Raw genomic sequence first — 22,213 nt, 5'->3', positions numbered from 1 at the left:
AAATATTTGCTATTGAATTGTCTTTACATTGTATATTTTGTTAACTAGACAGGTATGAATTTTGCCAGAAACTACATTTGTACATGTAAACTGTTACAGAAGTATATTTTTGTAGGAGGTTGACTGCATGTAATGTAAAAATCAAAGTCAAACCTTGTGTAGGAAGTCCTCCATGTACATTTGAAAGGTGTAACTTTTATGCCAAGAGGTCTTCTACTTGTATTTGAAATTTAGAGGCAAACCATTTTATAACCAGTCTTACATTTGTACATGTAAATTTAAAGGCAACACGTACATGTATTATCAAACTTCAAAGGACCATAATACAATACATGTATATTGCTATGGGTCTTTCTCTACATTGTGTATATTGCTACAGGTCTTTCTCTACCTACAATGTATGTGTACATTATTTAGAGTGCACTTTCTACTACTTGTGCATGTACAACCCATAACACCAAAGTAAAGCGTTTTCTGCATGTACCACAATTGTTTATAGCAGTTAGCACCAATGTCAAGTGTAAAAGTAAACTGTTTGATTTACTGATTGACCACATTAGAGAGGCTAGGTTTGTAAATAAACCAATTGAAACAATATACAATGTACATATACTTTTACACTTGTTATGAATGCTATAAACAAGTGTAGAACATACAGAGAAAGTACTTTACTTCACTGTTACTCATTGTACATGTATATAGAATGTATATTTGTATGCTTGTGAAAATGAGCCGAATGAAAGATAACACCCTAGGTGTTACAGTGACAGTTACATTGTACAGTACAGTACATGTACACATGTATACATGTATCGCCAGGCATTAACCCATATAACATGTACATTTGTAAGGGCATTGTGACTTCCATTATTGTAATTCTGTGTTTCACATGTCCTGACCGACCCAATATTTCTTCCTTCTGGCAAAATGAATAACAAAATTGACAACATCACCGATTGCCAGATGGCAACCCCATGAGTGTACTTTGTACATGTACATCGTATAGCAGAGTGAAATTTATTGTTTATTGCTAAATTTGGGAACTTTACTAAAACACATGGTTCAAAGTTTCTGCGAAGTGTTATTTGAATTTCTATGTCATTCAGACTGTAGTATGATAATATTAATTATTTGTATTTTTAACAAACAAACCAACTGACCCTTGAATTGTAAAGGTATTAGAATGAGAAACAGAGAATAGGGAATTTGCAAACCCGCCATGTTGAATGTTGCATCATGGGAAATGTGATAATAAATACTAATCAAATAGTATTGTAAACAATAATGTTACATTGTTTTTAACCACAAATAATCAATTCATAGTCATCCTGACCACTGTGGGAGGTTTATTTTATCAGTAGCTCCATATTAGATATTACGATAACCACAGATAATCCCATAATCCTTTGCGTCTGGGCATGCTCAGTCTGGATTGCAAGTTCCCTATTACATGCAAGTATTGGGTGTATGTACCTGGATTGGCCAAAATTGGTTTATCGTTCCAACTACAAATGTACATAATCTAGAAAAAATTAATACATTTATTTTCATTTTTACAGTATCGAGGAAGGATCTTCTTCTGCCCTACCAGTACCAAAAGGCCAAGTAAATTATGTGGAAGCTGATAAACACTTCTTACCATTTGAGTTGGCGTGTCAGTCCAAATCACCGAGGATTGTAAACGTAGCATTAGACTGCCTCCAGGTATGTATTCACTGTGGATTATACATCTCAAATTTTGTCACAAAGTGATTTCTCGTCTATGGAAATGTTAGCACTCCAGTTCCAGGTGTAATGTCGCTTTCAGGATGAATTAGATACAAGTTGTTTGTCGTGGTCTGTATATAAATATGCAATTACATGGCTACTTTGTAATGGCAATGCTAAATGTCAAACAGATGTAAGGTTACTGTGTTGAAAAGTGTAATATATGAACTTACAATGTGGGTATAATATGTAAAATGACACAAAGTAAAATGAACTGTCCGCATTCTTAGATATATATACACATATTATTTTATGCTGACAGACCTGTTATGTTTCCTGTTCTGAATTCATAATGACTTGACTTACACTAACAGACGCAAACACTATACCTGTAGTTACATGCACATAATATTCATAAATTTTGTTCTTGAAACACTCGATTTCGTGCAAATACGGTTTTGAAAGTTATAAATAGCACACTATAGATATTAAATGTACATGTACCTCTACACATGTATGGTGGCTATGACTCATACATTGTACATGCACATAACAATTTTTTTTCCATTCAACCATACGACATGTTCCAATGGTTCCAATATAGACATTATCTTATCTAATATTTCATTTCCTCTGAACTTAGAAGCGATATGAAACCTGTTTGCCATTCTCACTCCTCAAATTAAGACATCTGTACTTACATTGTGTGTTTTCTTCAAAATAAAGATGCAGGGATGTGCAAGGTATTTAGAAGTACATGTATTCTCATAGAATTGACACTTGTAACTGTAGTACATTGTAGCTGTGAATGGAAAAAAAATCAAAATCAAAAAAAAAAAAAAAATCCTGATATAAATTTTGTAACATTAGAATCAGATTCTGTATTTTTTTCTCAGTAATATTATTACAGGATGAAAGAATTATCAAATTTCATGGAATATCTCCTTAAAATGTCTTTTTCCTGGAATTCTGTATCCCTGGGAAGTGTAAATAGAAGGATAATACATGTAGTAAGAATACATGTGGTTTCCATTGAAATATAATATTCCATAATGCATGCATGTAATTCTAGGAAAACCTAACTGTAGTTAAATTTATACTAATGCCTACTTTTACAAAAAAATGTAGGCCTAAAAAATAATTGTTTGGTTCCTGTTACCCAACTCCATCTAGCTTTTCACTGCCGACCCAAAACTTTTTTTTACGTAATCGAGAAAAAAATAATAAATCGTGGAAATTGTGAAGTTGCGAAAGAAATGGTGGATGCGGAAACTGACATCAACTTAAAAAGACAATATCAGAAACTGTTCTTCCAATCTGTAATGGCTGTACATCTGATAGGAAGAAACCAATAACACAGAGACCATATGGAAAACAACGGAAAACATAACTATCTGAATTCGACACTTACACATGAAAAATGAATAAAAATTGAATTAAATCTACCTAGCCCACCTATTCTAAAATTGAGCATAATCAAAACTACACAATTTTTTTTAGGCCTTGCCAGTTTGCAAAATGTGAAAAAAATGAATGACAGTTGAGATCTTTTTTGTGATAAATTAGTCCAAATTTGTGAACTCAATTAGCAACTGATACATGAACGTCTTTTTTTGACATCATATACATGTATGTATTAGAAATGGAAGTAATGTCATCTACATACAATTTATCAATTATATATCTAACATAAGTAACACCATTGACATACATGTAATAAGGGAAGTTAGACAAAATGAAATGTGATTTGATATGGAATACATATGGTGATATTTATAGCTGTGTGTAGTTTGATTACTTAAAATCAGAGCTGTGTATATATGACATACAGTTTACAATGAACATTCTGTACATGTACATGTATGACTGTATCAGCAAGTCAATTTCAATATAGTAGCCATATTGTACATTTTACAAAAAATGTATGTGAGTATTTTCATCTGAAGAAAAAAACTTACAAACTCCGCTTGTGCCATTTAAATGTGTTAAAAAAACCTCCATGACATAATAAAAAGTACATGTACTTATTGTATTAAACTGAAGTCATGCATTCTGAGCTGATGTCCATGATGTACATGTCATCATGTATACATATACAATTTAATATACACATGTACACATGTACAGGTGATCCATGTATTAACTTTACTGGGGTTGTCAAAGAAACTAAGAAATGTAAACCTCAAAATGAAACAGGATATCATCCTTGGCAGGTCATACATTTATGTGTTGTAATCTTGTAGAAATGGAAACTAACATGACTTCATGTTGTTAATTTCACTGAAATTGACATGTACATTTGTATTGTTTAATACCATTACTAGCATCTTTTTTTCTGGTGAAACTAGACCCCAATGTAATGTCTCTTTTTAAAAACGTTTTCTGTATCTTTCCATCAAATTAGCGAAAATGAAATACAGAGATGTTATCAGTGTAAAAGTCACGTTCTTAAATTTCACTGAAATTGACATGTTTCCTGGCATCTTTTTACTGGTGAAACTAGACCCCGATGAAATGTTTCTTTTTTCAATAAAAACCTTTCTACATGTGTACATTGTATATCTTTCTATAAAATTAGCAAAAATGGAATACAGACTATTTATCAGCTAATGTAAATCTGTAAATAATAAACAAACTGATTTTGTATCAAGATGACACTCCAAATAATACAGGATACCCTTCCACTTGTTAATATGGTTTGACAAGGTCAACTCAGGTCAAATTGTTCATATGCCACTATCTTTGTGTCTGTGATTGATATAGTTTCCTGATTGTACATGTTAGACCTGTAGGTGTAGGAAAATATAGACAGTAATGAAATATACATGGGTTGCCATGGCGTTGACAGAGCTGCTGTCAAAACTCATAAATTATGATTCATATGCTGTATTTTGATTATCAGTTTTCTGTATCAGCAACAAATCATGTGATATTATTATTATATAGTAATGTATTGTTTGTACATAGGACTTTATTCTCTACTGCTCTGTTCTTTATACAATGTATCTGTGACTTTTGATTTCGTTATTTAGGTCAGGTTTCTAAATGTATTATATAATCCCAATAATGAAGACTGGAATGTTGAAAAAATGATGTAGGATAAAATTAGATGTGTGTGTGTGTGGGGGGGGGGGGGGGGGGTGGTGGGTGGGTGATGGGGTCCGGGGGCAGCAGAATTGTTAACAATTAATGTTGAACTTGTAGGTCACAGCAACATGTGTCTACATCATTGTTCGGCTGTGTTCTAAATACAATGAGTCAAAATGCCCAGAATTACCATTACTTTCCTAGATTTTTAAAAAATATTAGTGGAGCTGGTATAATGACATTATTATCCAATCTTTTTCTTCATTCAGCTGGAAAATACTCGTGACCTAAGGGTTGTCACTACTTGTCTAGCGACTCACAGTGACAAGCGCCCCATACATGTAACTTGTAAGTCACCAGTATTTTCCTTGGCTGAAGGAAGAAAAATACTGGGGAATAATATTAAAGTGTACATTCATGTATGATACATATAATCTATGATAGTACATTGTACAATGTACATGTCTGGGTGATATCTACTCTAAATTACATACATATGCATCTACATATGTTGTACTCATCCAACTTCATTAAACATAAAACTGACATGTCAGAGGTTACCTACATGTACCTCATACAGGAGACTGAACATACATTGTACATGTAACTTAAACTGCCTAGGGAAATATACTCTGCAGGTTGTCCTACAGTTCAGACAGACAGACGTCCACAGTATTTATAGACATGCTACATCCAGAGAAGATCACTGGGCTTCAAATGTACAGTTACACCCATGTAGATGTAGATATACATTGTACATGTATTCAATTTATTGAATAAAGACATCAAGGGACTTTGACAAGCAATTATCGAATGCTATACAATATATTACATACATGTAGATACACAATGTGGTACAGCTAGTGACAATTGCATGCTGTTGTTGACATTTTAGCGATGTCTATGTAGTTCTACTTTGCTTTTTTACAAATATTGATTGTATGCAAAATTCAATTTAAATATATATATATATATATCCATATACATGTACATATATCATAATATATACATACATACATACATACATGTACATACATACATACATACATACGTACGTACGTACATACGTACGTACATACATGTACATACATGTACATACGTACGTACGTACATACATACATACATACATACATACATACATACATACACACACACAGTGACACATACATTGTACATACATACACATATTTATGTACACCTCAAGAAATATGAAGCAATTAATTTGAAATTAACAAGACCCACAATTTACTCTACTGTATACACAATTAAAAGAAATCTTATACATTGTATTTATAAACCCTGGTCAGTTATATTGTATGCTCTCCAAGGAATTGAAGTTATACAAGGCTGGTGTGCCATTACATGTACATCCATGTCATAGGCACTAATTATTCTATAGCACTGTGATCACGACATTCATTTTTTGAAAAGCACTTAAAAACTGTGTATATGGCATTATCATACTGGCAGGTAGGGATGTCTCCTAGACAACGAAACTATGACATTTATAAACTACAGTACAGTCCGATGTTTTCCATACTGCTTGACATTAGCTGAACCATTTTAAAATGTTATTTTCCATTTCTTATTATTAAAAAATGTGACACACTGCGTCAATATAATAATTATGTACATGTACAAATGTAGTCTAGTGCTATCCATGGCATCAAATCTCAAGATCTCTATGTCTATGCAATGTAGCTTAATGAGGTCCTCAGAAGAAATTTCAAATTCAAGGGAAACTACCTACACAGTCGTTAACATCATGCCTTTGTTTATCAACAAACAACAGAATTCTGCCTAATTGTAAGTTAGGGTTTATAGGGGGGGGGGGGGGCAATTATATAATATCCAAATATATCATATTTGTCAGATCAGGGTGTTACATTTGTACTTATGTATTGTTTACATCATTCTAAATGTTGAGGGTTTACAGGTATTCATGGTATACATGAACAACTTTTGGTTCATGATTACTCATTGAGCTACCATAGACAGGGTGAAGAGATGATGTGGTACCACATGTAGCATTTAGACCAATAATTATGTAGCTGGCATAACACTCCTGTCCAGTGTGCCCTCTAATGGGAGCCAAATTTTGTTGTTGTGAGTCAAAATGAGAAAAACTCAGTCTGGCATTTCTTGTGAGTCACCACATACATGTATTAAGAGATATTTTGGTGCGTCACTAGAAATTGTGTGCATCAGTGGTGTGTCAATTTGGCTTTAATAGAGGGCACACTGCTCCTGTCCTAGGAGAACACTGTTTGGTAATATGCTATGTACAAATGTACATGTACATGTTCATTTGTATCAACACCTCACCTACATTGTACATCATACAACATGTAGATCCACCACCAACCATGGTACAGGGTCTACATTTTGTATGTCTACATACATGTACACATGTACAATGTACATTATATGCACTCACTTCCATGTACATCTACAGCCCATGAAAAAAACACTGTAATGTAATATGTGTATGTGTTTGGTTTCAGAAATTGATAGCTTATGGCCATCTGACTGGCAACTCACCTGATGCAACGGCTCCTGGCAAGAAACTTATAGACCGAATTATAGAAACAGTATGTGGATGTTTTGTTGGTACCCAGACGGACGAAGGAGTACAGTTACAAATAATAAAGGTATGTACAGAGTAAGATAATAATAATACATGTATAGGTGATGTAAAAACCATGAGTCCAAAGTTAGTGAAAATACATTTACCGTGTATTTCCTAAAGTAACATTCCTCTTTACATGTACAAGAATTTTTTGCCACAATATTATGTGAGAAATCTTTTTGCAAGAAATCCCTGACGATATGTGAATCTGTAGTACAATTATCTACACAAGTGTGGCAATTAACTTTGAGTGTAATTCTGTATGGTTTTCAGGCGTTGTTAACAGCAGTAACATCAACAGCATGTGAAGTACATGAAGGTTCCTTACTACAAGCCGTCAGGACTTGTTATAACATCTACCTAGCTAGTAAGAACCTTATCAACCAAACTACAGCGAAGGCCACACTTACACAGATGCTAAATGTTATCTTCTCAAGAATGGAACAGCAGGCTGTAAGTATAGATGATTATTATTCACTTGATGAAAAAGTGAGAAATTGAGTGTGAAGAGCCACTTATTTAAAGTTCAGTGACTGTTGTGCAGTATACATGTCAAAGTACTCGTTAGCTCCCAATGGATGCAGTCCATAGGGGCTGTAGGAATGACCAGTGTCAAGCCAGCCAACCATCAGTCTGTCTGTCAAATTTGCTGAATAGCTCTTAAATTTTGTGAATAGTATCACCATTCAAATTGTCTATACTAAGATTGTAGAACCATATTTCAGACATCAATTAACAGTGCAATAAATCAATACATGTTGTGGGGGTGGGGGTGGGGGGGCTGTGTTGAAAGACTTGATGGCTTGTTGTTTATTGACAAACACAGTGTTTTGTGTTGTGATCACCATGTCACTTGTAAGCTCTCACCATCACAAGTACCAATCACGATATTGAAATTTCAGTTATTAGTATGGTGTCTAAATTCCCTTCTTGAAAAATCTTTTCTAAAACATGTAAACTTCTGCTCTGAATGCATATTTTGTTTGAGTGTCCGTAGTTAGTAACTAGCTTTTATGGTGGGGACCCCAAAAGTGTACATGTATGAATTGAACAACCACTGCAATTTATCGTTGTTCTGTGTGTTTGTCAACAGTTACAAGAAGCCAAGGAGAAGGAACAGGCTGACTCGAAAGATGCAGAATCACAGACTGATGTAGGTGACAGTCACAAAGATGATAGTGGGAGTGAGCAGTCAGATACAGCGCCCCCAAACAGTGAGCAGTCAGACACAGCGCCCCCAACCAACGAACAGTCACAATCAGCAGCACCACCTGATATTATTGTCAATGGAGACATAGCGGGTAGGCAGAAATCTAGCTTGATGTAAATGTTCAACTGGAAAGTCGAGCTTTGACAAGTCTACATGTACCTGTATGCACATAAACTAAATTCACAGTCTAGTCTTCCTATTTTGGAGCAAACTCTGTCTGCCCACCCAACAATAAAAGAGATGTCACATGATTTTTTTTTTTTTAAATTTATTTTATTTTATTTATTACTCTTCATCACAGGCAAAAATTGATTTACACAATAATGAACAAATATTAACAATGTAACTAGAAACGACAGAAAAAACATACATATTTCAAAAAAGTGGCAACTAGCAAACAATAAAAATACAACTATAACAACAAAAGATAGCCTGTGAATGGAATGAACAAACAGGTGCTGAGCACCTCTACTTGTGTCCAACCAACATCAAAAAATTTAATTAAAATAAATTAAGAGAGCAAATTTGCAAACACAGAAAATGATGAGGCAAACATGAACTTTATGACTGAAATTATTATAATAGTACTCTGGTTGTCATGGCTCCAGTTAAAGATAGACATAAACTAAAACTATTGTTGCAACATGTTGATACAACAGTGATAAGCTAGTGAATGGGCATTGATTTAATTATAGTCTCAGTAGGGTGGCTGTCTGAAAGCAAGTTCCATAAACTTGCTGTTTTGGGACTGCCAATGTTTACACTGCCTTGGTCACAGTGTGACTAGATCACATGGCGGAGGAATTGCCATTACCCACTTGTGTAGAACAACAATAGTTTTAGTTTGTGTCTATCTTAGTCAACCAAAGGTTCAATTACCAGCGTCATAGTTCAAAGCTTTTGCTAATACTTTCATACTGATGTGATAGCAACCATGCAACATAGGCCTGTCTCATTGTCTAAAACGAATAGAACTGTCTTGGTGTGTCTTGTGTGTATACATGTATCTGTATGAAAAAATGGCTTGCAGCATAAATTGTGAACACATGTCTTTGAAGAGAGAAGACAGCACTTTATTCAAGATATACAGCTGTCTGATTATAATTTGAATATTTGACTTTGATTGACAGATTCAGGAGATGTAGAGAATATAGAAGAAGTTGTTGGGAGTATAATTACAGACTTGCTGGACCGTGTTACCATCCAAGGTATGTATCATTACACTTTGTAGACTTTTTATGTGTTATTAATTCGGTATGTCATATATACATGTACATGATTTATACACTCAAGGGATATCCTGAACAAGGAGTTTTGACTTGAATGAAATGAACATGATCAGCTGTGAAATACTGACATTTTGCTGTCACCGAACAAGTGAAGTGATGGTCAGTGGGTAAGATGTACTATGAAATAGTCCTAGAAAATATGATGCAATGCAATACTGTATGTTCAGTCACTACTGCATGACACAACATGACACGACACAACAACACAATACAACACAACACAACACAGCAGAGCTCAACGCAGTGCAGCACAACACAACACAATACTACACAGCACAACACAGTACAACACAACACAGCACAACACAATACAACACAACACAGCACAACTCAACACAACACAGCACAACACAACACAGCACAACACAACACAGCACAGCACAACACAGCACAACACAGCACAACACAGCACAACACAACACAACACAACACAGCACAACACAACACAACACAACACAACACAGCACAACACAGCACAAGGCAACGCAATACATCTTAGCATCCTGTAATAGGAATTTCTCAGTGTGACAGTATAATAAAAACAAACAAGAAAAACACAGATTAAAACCAAAGACACACTCACATTTCAAAGAATATGGCATGAGGTAAACATGAAAAGTGGAAAAAAATGCAAGAACCTCATGTAAACTCTTTACAAAAAGTGTACAAAAGTTTACAGTACAATTATGTAGCATTGCAACAATTTTTTTATTAATTTCAGTGAATAGTATATTCGCATTAAAATTAAAACTGTATTTTTAGTGTATGTGCCAGTTTACACAAAAAAACATGTTCTGTCAAACAAAATTTTTCCTCCTTTTCTCCAATTTTGATATAACTATCCCTTTTTGTTATCTGTACACAGAGGAAACTCAGCCTAACGACACACTGGCAGCCAATGGTTCTGAAATGGAAGGAGAACATCCCATACCATCACCTACTATCTCTAACCAGACTATTGATGATAGTGCTATTGATGAATCTAATACTATACCAACAGAGGTTGCTCCGTTCTCACACGTTTTACAAAAAGATGCATTTTTAGTGTTTAGGTCACTGTGTAAATTATCAATGAAGCCATTGCCTGACGGTCCAGCTGATCCAAAGTAAGTCACTCAGCCAGTCCAGCTCCAGTCACATGTTTATTTTACATTATATTATATCGGTTTGTTAATTCTATTAATTCATCATTCTGATTTGATGAGAGCTCAGTGTAGACGGTGTAAAATATTGATATACCACAGTTAAAATGATTGGGAACTAGTGTATGGTATATGGATGGTTGGGCACTTTCAATGTAAGCTTTTCTCAAAAGTGGGGAATGAGCTTTTACCCAGACATCAGTCCCTTGAACCAGTGGTTTAAAAGCTGTGAAATAGTTTAAATGTACCCCTAGATAGTTAGTGTGAATAGCTCTTAGTATTCAAATATTGTCAGCTTGTCACACTCCCTTTCTTGGTATATGCCTAATGGAAAGGGTGAGGGTGAAGGTTACACAGAATCTTTCAAAAAAAAAATACTAGTACTTGTTAAAACAAAAGCATTTGGTACTTGTCTGAGTGAGGGCGCTAATGTTGTTCAGTAATGTATTTGAAAATCATGAATTCCAGAGGTCAGCTTTTAAGTCGACCTTCCTTATTTGGACTTGGAATACCAAATACTATGCCTCTCATTTGTACATCTGTAAATATCTTTACTTATGATTTTCTATTACATTGCAGGTCACATGAACTAAGGTCAAAGGTCCTATCCCTTCAGCTGCTCCTCTCAGTCTTACAGAATGCAGGCCCAGTTTTTAGGACCAATGAAATGTTTATAAATGCCATAAAGCAATACTTGTGTGTAGCGTTATCCAAGAATGGAGTGTCTTCAGTACCAGAAGTGTTTGAACTGTCGCTTGCAATATTTCTCACACTGCTTAGTAATTTTAAAACACATCTCAAGATGCAGATTGAGGTAAGAAAGAATTGTGAAGTATTCTCATCGATGTGTTATATACTGTAGCAAGTTTATCACAACAGAGCTGAAATTATGAAGGACCACTTGCAATTGCGCAGTCGGTGGTTGAGACAAGGGAGAGAGTGCAACTTTCTTGAATTCTGAATTTTTGACTTGATTATTGAGTCAAATTTGAAGTTATCAGTATGATCCATTCCTCTGTCTAGATAGGTAAATGTGTACATGTACAAATTTGAAATAAAAAGGAAATGAACTCTTTGTAATCTATTTCAAACAGGAAATAAACGTCATGAACTCCTTATTCAGTGTAAACTTTTGAAAAGTCCAGAGAACAACTTGACAATGTTATGTATGTTGTACATGTATTTATAGAGTTATACCACATACATTCTTTCTTATTTATTCCAGGTATTTTTTAAGGAAATCTTTCTAAGTATTTTAGAGACAGCTACTAGTTCATTTGAACACAAATGGATGGTTATTCAAGCTCTGACAAGAATATGTGCAGGTAAGGAGATCTGAAAAATGTATATCACCGACTTACACTATTCAGTGTATGTGTTGTGAGACATAGTTTGAAAAATTCACAATTTCTATTATATAGCAGTGGGTTCTCATACATATTAAATGTATATTTGATTGAATATTACCATAATTATAACCATTTCAGATAAGTCATTCATTGTCACGAGCTGGGTTAGAGCACCCTCTTTTGTATGTCTTGCAAATACCTTTGTTTTTAGCTGCTAATCTGGCAGGTGTTCCCTCAACCACTGGTCTTACAGTTTAGCTTTATTGCACTGTATTAACTTTGTCCAATAATGTGGTAAGCAGTTAAAATATGACTTCCATATTTGTGATAACTTCAGCAACTCATTTTGAAGTGAGAAGCAATAAGAAAAGCGTCTTTGAATATCTTATTGATACTACGTTTACTTTACAGATGCCCAGTGTGTTGTAGATATTTACCTCAACTACGACTGTGATTTAGCACTGGCTAACATCTTTGAGCGGCTGGTAGGTGACTTGTCCAAGATAGCACAGGGTAGGCAAGCTATAGAATTGGGAGCTACACCACAACAAGAGAAGAGAATGAGAATCAAAGGTTTAGACTGTCTGGTATCAATTCTGAAATGCATGGTGGAATGGAGTAAAGAATTGTATGTCAATCCTGCCATGCAGACTAACTTAGGTAAGTTTGTAGACTCTGTTTCTGTCAGTATTTAAAACCAGTGTTCATCCTGAGCAAGGTATCAAGGGTGGCCCTCTTGTAATTTGTGGACACTCATGATATAATCGAAATCACAGTCTGTTGTTATGACAACCTGGTATCAAAAAATGCTATTAGATCCAAGATATACACTTCTGGTATCAAATACAAGTGATCTCTTGGCAATGCACTTTTTTGTGAAAACCGAGAAGGACAATTGTACAAACATTTCTACTTTGACCCTTGACCCCTTTGTGTTTTTTGTTGTTGTAAACTTATTGCATTCTCTCTAACACAGGGCAAGAAAGGACAGGTTCACGAGACACATCTGACCTGGATACAGACAGTGGTAAGGGCACAATGACAAGTTACGGCAGTGTCAACTCACTTAGTTCCAATCATTCAGCAAATACCGGGTCTACTCCTATCATCTCTACTGATAGTCCTGAACAGTTTGAATCTCAGAAACAACAAAAAGAAATCATTGAACAAGGTATAGAAATGTTTAACAAGAAACCATTCAAAGGAATACATTATCTTCAAGAACAAGGAATTCTTGGGAAATCGGCAGAAGACATCGCAGCTTTCCTTCATGAAGATGAAAGATTGGACAAGGTAAGAGTTAAAAAAATTTTCGCGATTTTTTTTTTTTTAAATTAAAAAAAAAAATTTGAAAAAAGAAATTTTAATTAAAAAAAAAGATTCAGCAAGTTTTAGTGCTAAGAAATATAATATTCTCCGGAATTTTAATTGCAAGAACTTTGTGTGATATGTTTGCATTTTCATCCTGAGCACTGCTGTGGTAGTTACAGTTTGACATAGGTATGAACAGTTGATTTATAATCATAATTTCAATTTTGTTTCAGATGGTGATGGGTGACTTTTTAGGTGACAATGAAAAGTAAGTATGTCTTTTTGTTCAAATGAAGTCTGTACTTATTTGAGTGGGCTAAGGTATTCACTAACAGGACAAGCTTGTGACATTTTCAATATATATGTTACAATAAGTAACACTGAAGTAAAGCACTTTCTCTATGTACCACGATCATTTATAGCATTCATATCAAGTGTAAAAGTATACTGTTTCAACTGGTTTATTTACAAGCCTAGCATGTGGCCTTTCTAATGTGGTCAATTAGTAAATGAAACAGTACTGTAACACTTTTACACTTTTTTTGGTACATACAGAAAATGCTTTACTTTGGTGTTATGGGTTGTACATGTTACAGTAGTAGTTCAGAGCATAGCCATGTTATTGCTTTTTCAATCAATTTCTAATCAAAAGAATATTTTATTATACATCAAACCCCCATCCCACCCCATTCCAATGAAGGTATTGGTCAACCACATGTTGCCTGCAGATTAGCGTACAGACCACACTTTTAATACTAGTATGTTGTAAATATTCCCAAGGCAGCAGACCTTTGCAAACAACATCAGTATGCATACACCAAAGACCTATACAATTTTTGTTCATGCAATACCTTACACATGACTTCCTTCTATGCTTACAGGTTCAACAAAGAAATAATGTATGCGTACGTAGATTTGATGAATTTCGCTGGTAAAGACATTGTATCAGCACTCAGGATGTTTCTGGATGATTTCCGACTGCCGGGAGAAGCTCAGAAAATTGACAGGCTGATGGAAAAATTTGCCCAAAGATACTGTCAAAATAATCCAAATTTAGGACTCTTTGCCAGTGCTGACACAGCCTATGTGTTAGCATACTCTATTATCATGTTAACTACAGATTTGCATAGTTCACAGGTGAGTAGAGGTCAAAGTTCAACTCTGGTACAGCGATTTTTTAAACTTGCTTCAAAGATTTGTGGTTCACATGATGGAAGTGTTTTCAACGTTGTACATTGAGGGATTTAGCACATTTGGTGTGTTTACAGCTCCAAATGAAAGTATTATAGATGTGTTTTGGGGAAGAATTAGAAAGGTACAGAAGGCAGCCATATTGATAGAAGAGAATATGGAAAGTGTAAGGGAAATGAAAAGATGAGGAGAAAGTGATGGAAACAAACCTAAAGAGGGGAGATACTTACAAACCAAGAGAAATGTAGAGTTTGACAGAGGGGGAGGGGGAGGGGGGCTGAAAGAGATAGGGCCATATGGGCGTGACAATAGCATTATTATTATAGCATTGTTAGTGTGGAGTGTTGAAAAGTGAGCAGTAGTGGAATTAAGACTATTATAATATAAACAAAGAAATTCTTTGAGACATCTGTTCTATTTGACCACATGTATGAATTCATCACTTTTAAATGCATGTTTTCTGCATGGTGTTACAATAATCTGATATTTTTAAATTGATTGCAGGTGAAACGTAAAATGACCAAGGAGCAATATATAAAAATGAACAGAGGTATTAATGATAGCAAAGATTTACCAGAGGAATATTTATCTGATATATACGACGAAATTGCTGGCAATGAAATCAGAATGAAATTGACATCAAGTAAACCGACAACCAAACCATCAAGTGAGTAAATATCAACATGTAACTTTCATCCTCAGATTTGTGATTTGGTTGAACTCTAGTCTATGAATTTAATCTTCAGCCTGTATGTTGTCAGCCATTGATTGATATGATATGTAGATCGACATACACATGTTTTTGTGTATGATTTATGTCATATAGCTAGAATATGCAGTTGTGCACATCTTGGCAATCAAGTTGCCTATGCCCAGTCACAACAGATGCACACACTCAATCATACATGTGCATACACACACACACACACACACACACACACACACACACATGCACTATTACACATTTCCTCAAGAAAGTTTACAGTTGAACTATAAATACCAATATTAACTCTTCTGTTTGTGTGTGTAGATGTATCTAGTGAGAAACAGAGAAGACTACTCTATAACGTCGAAATGGAGGCAATTGCCATGACAGCAAAGGCACTGATGGAGAGCGTCAGTCATGTACAGTCTAACTTTACCATGGCAACACATTTAGAACACGTACGACCTATGTTCAAGGTAGGAATATCATATTAGTTCTTTCCTTGCAAGTTATTTTGTCTTTATCCTCAAGATTTTCATTTTGTTGCATCAGAAATATGATTCAAATTTCTGGAATATTATTTATACTTAGTCTGTTTGTCCAAGTTTGTGTGCTCATCATGCAAGGTAGTACTTATTCAGAATTTTACCAACTTGAAAAACTGTGCCATAGAATTCTTGTTGATTTCAAGAATGATAGGTCAATGACCTTGTCTGACCTCCTTGATGACCTTTTATGCTGTTTGTCAGATTATTGCCATAACCAATCAGTGTGGATCATCTCTCAAGTTTCACTAAGATGATTTATTCAAAAAAGACATTTAAATTTTCCTTTCATAGTCTTGATGTCAGACCAGGTTGGTATCTTTCTAGCAGCTTTCCTATTGCTACTGTAACAGCCAAATAATTTTTAGACTGCCTAGATACCCTCTCTGACATTGTGTAAAATTTCTAATCTGTCTAAAATGTTCTGTTTCAGACTGCCTGGACACCTTTCCTAGCAGCATTCAGTATTGGTCTCCAGGATTGTGATGATCAAGAGGTGGCTAACCTGTGTTTAGATGGTATTAGATGTGCCATTAGAATTGCATGTCTTTTCAGAATGGAGGTAAGTTCCCACATTGGCAGGCTATAGTAAACAAAAGATATTGTAGATTGGACATTGAGGGCACTGGTGTTTAAAATGAAAGTTATGATTAATAATTATTTGCACAGAATGTCTTTACGCCAACATTTTAAACTCAAGAAATATAGCAAACGTCTTTTCAAATTGTAGGCAAGTTGCCATGTTGGTAGGCAATATTAAACAAAAGAAATTATAAGTTCAACACTGAGGGCGCTGTTCCAAAAAATAGGACTTCATGGCGACAAGGTTTAGACATAGAGCGACAAGATGTCAGATAAGATACTTTTTTTTTTTAAACTCAAGAAATGTAGGTGAATGCTTTATTTTCGATCTATGAAATATGAAATTATTTTTTGTGAGTTATAGGTACATCAGGCATCTTGATTATGAAACAAGATCTACAGAAAATGCTGTTATTAATGGATGAACTATATTGTTTTTTTCAGATTGAACGTGATGCATATGTACAAGCCTTAGCTAGATTCACACTACTCACAGCTAATTCCAGTATTGCTGAGATGAAAGCGAAGAATATAGACACAATTAAAACATTGATTACGGTAGCTCACACTGATGGCAACTATCTTGGCAAGTCCTGGCATGAGGTAAGTTACAAAGATCATCAAATTTAGACTTGTATATGGGCATACAGTTACCTTATTTCCAGTGTATTATCTGCACATGGATATTCACCTTGGATATTCACCATTAAAGTTCAAGAGATATTTGAACTAAAATATTTCTTTTTTTAGTACTATTTGATCAGAAAATAGACTTAAAATTAACCATGATTTCACTTTGTTTCAGATTCTAAAGTGTATATCACAATTAGAATTAGCTCAGCTGATTGGTACTGGGGTCAAGACTAGATACATTTCAACAGGATCATCGCCAACTCCATCCTCCATTGGAGGTCACCATAATGACCTTTTAGATGGTGGGGACACATCAAGTAAGTGTTACCATGGTTACACTCCAATAGCCAACGCAAACACACTGATGACTTAACTTTGCATTAAAGAGTATTTTGTATATGTACAATGCATACGTGTACACTGACTTTAATCAAAAGGGGCATAAGTCCAGCTTATGCAATTTTTTTTTTTTTTTTGGGGGGGGGAGGGTTACATTTTGCAGCATACTTAGCTCCCTGTATCACCTAGTATTTGCAGCACAAACCTTAGATTCATGCATAGTATATACATAAGAGGAGCACTTGTTGACTAAATATTGTATGTAGGTACTTTCACTCGAGTTATAAAGCTTATAAACTAAGCTTGAACCGCTGAAATATAAGGAAAGAGATCTTTTGCATCACTGTAAGAGTACTTCGGTGTTCAGAGATATGAAATATTATGCAATATGAAACACAATGAAAGGATTTTGAAATGTCAAGAAGTGAATTTAATGTCTGAATTGTTATTTCAGGTGTATTGTTTGCTAGAGGTATAGATCAGAAACGAATGGCTAGTATACAAGAATCTATCGGAGAGACTAGTTCACAAAGTGTTGTTGTTGCTGTCGATAGGATCTTTACTGGTTCTACTAGACTAGATGGTGATGCTATCGGTAAGTTAAGAATAAAACACTTTGAGTTTGTTGGACCTGATGTTTGATGTATTGTATGTACGCGTCATGTACAGGTGCAGTAGAAAGTCTACCCTTCTATCCAACTGTCCATGTATGTAGAGATATTTTTTCCTGTCCCATACACAGGTTTGTTCCTACTCGTAGTGACAAAGACCCCTTAACCCTTAAGTCACTCATATTTTTCCTGGCTGAATGAAGAAGACTTTTGGAGAATAATACTGTAAACCTGGAAATGTTCGCATAAGATTTATTTTCGCTAATTTCGCTACAAAACAAAAACCACGAAAATAAGTAGTAGCGAAAATATATATTTCTGCATAATGCAATGTACCAGTATGGTTATTAGTGAAAATTAATCTTTGTGAACTACATGAAGACTGTAAAATCACAAAATTTTCTAGTCGTGAAAATATGCAGGTTTACAGTATCTAACTTGTCTTTAGCTAGTTATGTGTGCGGTCTTTCTTGTGTGATGCTAGCTGACACCAATGAAAACCCAGAAAAATATGTTTGTTCTTCACCATAATCAATTTACGCTATGTTTTAGCATTGTTGATACATAGTTGGTTCAGGATAATACAAGCATGTTTATAAACTTATATCTGTTATGGTCCTCCTTAACTTAATTAATTGTATCTTCTCCAGTTTCCAGATATCTGTTTTCTATTCGATAATTTTACTTTCAGAGTATATGGAATATATTGAAATAAGTTTAACTCTCTGTTTCTCTTGTTTACACCTACAGTTGACTTTGTTAAATATTTATGTGCAGTATCTATGGATGAGTTACAATCACCCGGCAGACGAAGAATGTTCAGTTTACAGAAAATAGTTGAGATTTCCTACTATAACATGGGACGTGTACGTGTGCAGTGGTCAAGAATATGGCAGATACTTGGTGACCACTTCAACAAAGTAAGATTTCTAACTATTGACAGAAAATAATGTAGGGATGACAATTTTAAAAGTGTGTTTCGTTGTTATGCTTGTCATTGAGTAGTGTACCAATAACAAAAGTTTCTTTGTTATTAAATAAATGGAAATTAGTCTTTTGGTTACTTCTAAGGATATATGTGTGGGGTCAATGTTTATAGGTGTTCGCCACCTGTGTGTACTGCATGACTTTTATCAAAGTTAAATAAATATAAATAAATAAAAACAAATAAAAAATACTCTTGACATGTGACACAAATGTACAAAAGTAAGATTATTTATAAGCAGTATGCAAACATATTATGCATACAATAAAAACTATCGTTACACAAACACTAAAAGAATTTTCACTCACTGTCTGGCATCACGGTTTAAAACTGTAATTGCAGAAGAATCACGGTTTAAAACTGTAATTGCAGAAGAAATAAAAGAGTTTGTGGAAGTTTCTGTGTGCTTGTAGTATCCTGAACCTGTGACCTGAGGGAAGTGTTTTGAAATAGGCATTAAGAGTATGGTGTCATCACATTGAATTGTACATGCCACTAACATGTGCGTTGACGTTGGTACAGTCTCTTACCAACGTCGACTCACTCTGTCAACTGTCAATGTGCCTTTGATCATTCTGAGTAATAGATTCAGGCGCTATATAGATTGTTTGATTGCAAATTGTTTGATTGATTACCATGTTACAATTTAATTTGTGAGTGGAATCCAAACCTATATCAGGATACTAGGATGTCATAACATGTTCTTGATCATTTTGGTTGTCATGTTTGTTGCCAGGTTGGTTGTCACCCTAATGAAGATGTTGCTTTCTTTGCTGTCGACTCACTCCGTCAACTGTCAATGAAGTTCTTAGAGAGAGGAGAATTGCCGGGTTTTAGATTCCAGAAAGATTTCCTTCGACCGTTTGAGCACATCATGAAGAAAAACAGGTCAGTGTTACATGTGAAAATGAAACATCTATTTTCGCATCATTTCTTACACAGAACTCGATCTATTAAAATGTAGATATGTACAACTTAACTGGACTTGAAATGTAGGGGCACGGTCCACAACTGCAACTACTGCTCTTTCGATGGAAATGTATTGTGATCAGATTATATGCTCAACTATCCACTAATATATCATGAAACTAAAATAATCCCAATAGCTATTTAGATTTTTTTTTTACTCTCGAAATTTAAATCATAAAATACCATGAGATATGGTTATACAGTGTGTAGCCTAGATGTCACATGTTATATTTTGTACTGTACAGGTCCCCTACAATTAAAAATATGGTTGTACAGCGTGTAGCCTAGATGTCACATGTTATATTTTGTACTGTACAGGTCCCCTACAATTAAAAATATGGTTGTACAGCGTGTAGCCTAGATGTCACATGTTATATTTTGTACTGTACAGGTCCCCTACAATTAAAAATATGGTTGTACAGTGTGTAGCCTAGATGTCACATGTTATATTTTGTACTGTACAGGTCCCCTACAATCAGAGATATGGTTATACAGTGTGTAGCCTAGATGTCTCATGTTATCTAAATATTTTGTACTGTACAGGTCCCCAACAATTAGAGATATGGTTGTACGATGTGTAGCACAGATGGTCAACTCTCAAGCAGCCAATATTAAATCAGGCTGGAAGAATATCTTCTCAGTGTTTCACTTAGCAGCATCAGATCAAGATGAAGGAATTGTTGAACTGGCATTCCAGACAACTGGAAAAATTATCTGTAAGTACTAACACAATATCAATAGCGTTTCCACTGTCTTACCCTGTACAAAGTATAAGTGTCCCCTCAGAGCTATCTTGTTCTCTGCTAAAGTCAGACTGTTTTGCTATCTTGTTTTCATAATCAGCAGCCCTGCGCTGTTGTCTTCTGAAGTAATTAACTCTGCACTGCATTGTTGTCTTTATCAAAATCACAAGTGCTGCCTTGAATCATCATCGTCTAGTGTTAACGACCCTGTGGTACTGTCTTGTTGGAAATCACTATGACTACGTTCTTATCATTGTGTAAAATCATTGAGATTTTTCCCTTTCATCAGTAGAAAAATTCAATATGAATAATTTTCTTATGATTTTGATTTTCAGCGTCAATATTTGAGAAGTATTTTGCAGCGACACTAGATTCATTCCAAGATGCTGTTAAGTGTTTGTCAGAGTTTGCCTGTAATGCAGCGTTTCCTGATACAAGTATGGAAGCTATCAGATTAATCCGTAACTGTGCTAAGTATGTCATGGAAAAACCACATGTAAGTGATTTATATGCAACCTATGTTGTAACATCTTTATAACGAATTGTGTAATAGAGAATATTCTATTTAACAAAACAGTTGCAGTGACAAACTGATTGTACTGTACATGTCATATATGTCTGATATTCACACCTTATCAAACAAAGTTGTACAACACAACACAACACTGTACAGTGTAATACAGTATAGTAGAGTACAGCACAGCACAGAAGCGCAGTACAGTACAGTACAGTACAACCCAACAAAACCCAACACAATGCATCGCAACGCCACACAACTCAATGCAACGTAACACAACACACCACAATAAAAAACAACACAACACAATACTCTTACATATCCCCATATATACGTATTTGGAAACCAGAAATTTAAGATTCATGAAATTTGAAAAGAAAAAAAGTAGTATGAAACTGTTCAATGTTTTACGTTTAATAAATTCGTGTCATAAGGGTGCATTCAGGATGTTTTGATGTTTGTTGATAAATCTATGAATTATGTAATTATTCATTACCTTCATTTATCTATATAATCTGTAGATGTTCAAAGAACATGGTGGAGATGACACATCAATACCAGAGGAAGACAGAGTCTGGGTGAGAGGATGGTTCCCTGTTATGTTTGAATTATCCTGTATTATCAATAGATGTAAATTGGATGTTAGAACAAGGTAAGAAATATGTCTA

At 34.8% G+C, this 22,213-nt stretch overlaps 1 protein-coding gene across 1 annotated transcript in view; it reads left to right on the top strand.

Moving 5' to 3' along the window:
- Positions 1-22,213, top strand: part of LOC144445737 (brefeldin A-inhibited guanine nucleotide-exchange protein 1-like) — a 47,533-nt gene that overhangs the window by 12,017 nt on the left and 13,303 nt on the right. The window contains exons 3-25 of the mRNA XM_078135381.1: positions 1,560-1,704; positions 7,299-7,445; positions 7,697-7,876; positions 8,517-8,724; positions 9,764-9,841; positions 10,788-11,028; positions 11,644-11,878; positions 12,290-12,389; positions 12,825-13,073; positions 13,390-13,706; positions 13,958-13,992; positions 14,606-14,861; positions 15,420-15,582; positions 15,946-16,097; positions 16,600-16,728; positions 17,193-17,351; positions 17,554-17,698; positions 18,175-18,315; positions 19,082-19,251; positions 20,053-20,204; positions 20,829-21,001; positions 21,364-21,524; positions 22,067-22,197. Of these exons, the coding sequence (XP_077991507.1) occupies positions 1,560-1,704; positions 7,299-7,445; positions 7,697-7,876; positions 8,517-8,724; positions 9,764-9,841; positions 10,788-11,028; positions 11,644-11,878; positions 12,290-12,389; positions 12,825-13,073; positions 13,390-13,706; positions 13,958-13,992; positions 14,606-14,861; positions 15,420-15,582; positions 15,946-16,097; positions 16,600-16,728; positions 17,193-17,351; positions 17,554-17,698; positions 18,175-18,315; positions 19,082-19,251; positions 20,053-20,204; positions 20,829-21,001; positions 21,364-21,524; positions 22,067-22,197 (3,867 nt within the window). The remainder of the gene's footprint in view (positions 1-1,559; positions 1,705-7,298; positions 7,446-7,696; positions 7,877-8,516; positions 8,725-9,763; positions 9,842-10,787; positions 11,029-11,643; positions 11,879-12,289; positions 12,390-12,824; positions 13,074-13,389; positions 13,707-13,957; positions 13,993-14,605; positions 14,862-15,419; positions 15,583-15,945; positions 16,098-16,599; positions 16,729-17,192; positions 17,352-17,553; positions 17,699-18,174; positions 18,316-19,081; positions 19,252-20,052; positions 20,205-20,828; positions 21,002-21,363; positions 21,525-22,066; positions 22,198-22,213) is intronic.

Source organism: Glandiceps talaboti, chromosome 14, assembly GCF_964340395.1.
Source record: "Glandiceps talaboti chromosome 14, keGlaTala1.1, whole genome shotgun sequence".
Classification (NCBI taxonomy): domain Eukaryota; kingdom Metazoa; phylum Hemichordata; class Enteropneusta; family Spengelidae; genus Glandiceps; species Glandiceps talaboti.
The sequence above is the reverse complement of the archived record's forward strand: the minus strand, read 5'-3'. Positions and strand labels throughout refer to the sequence as shown.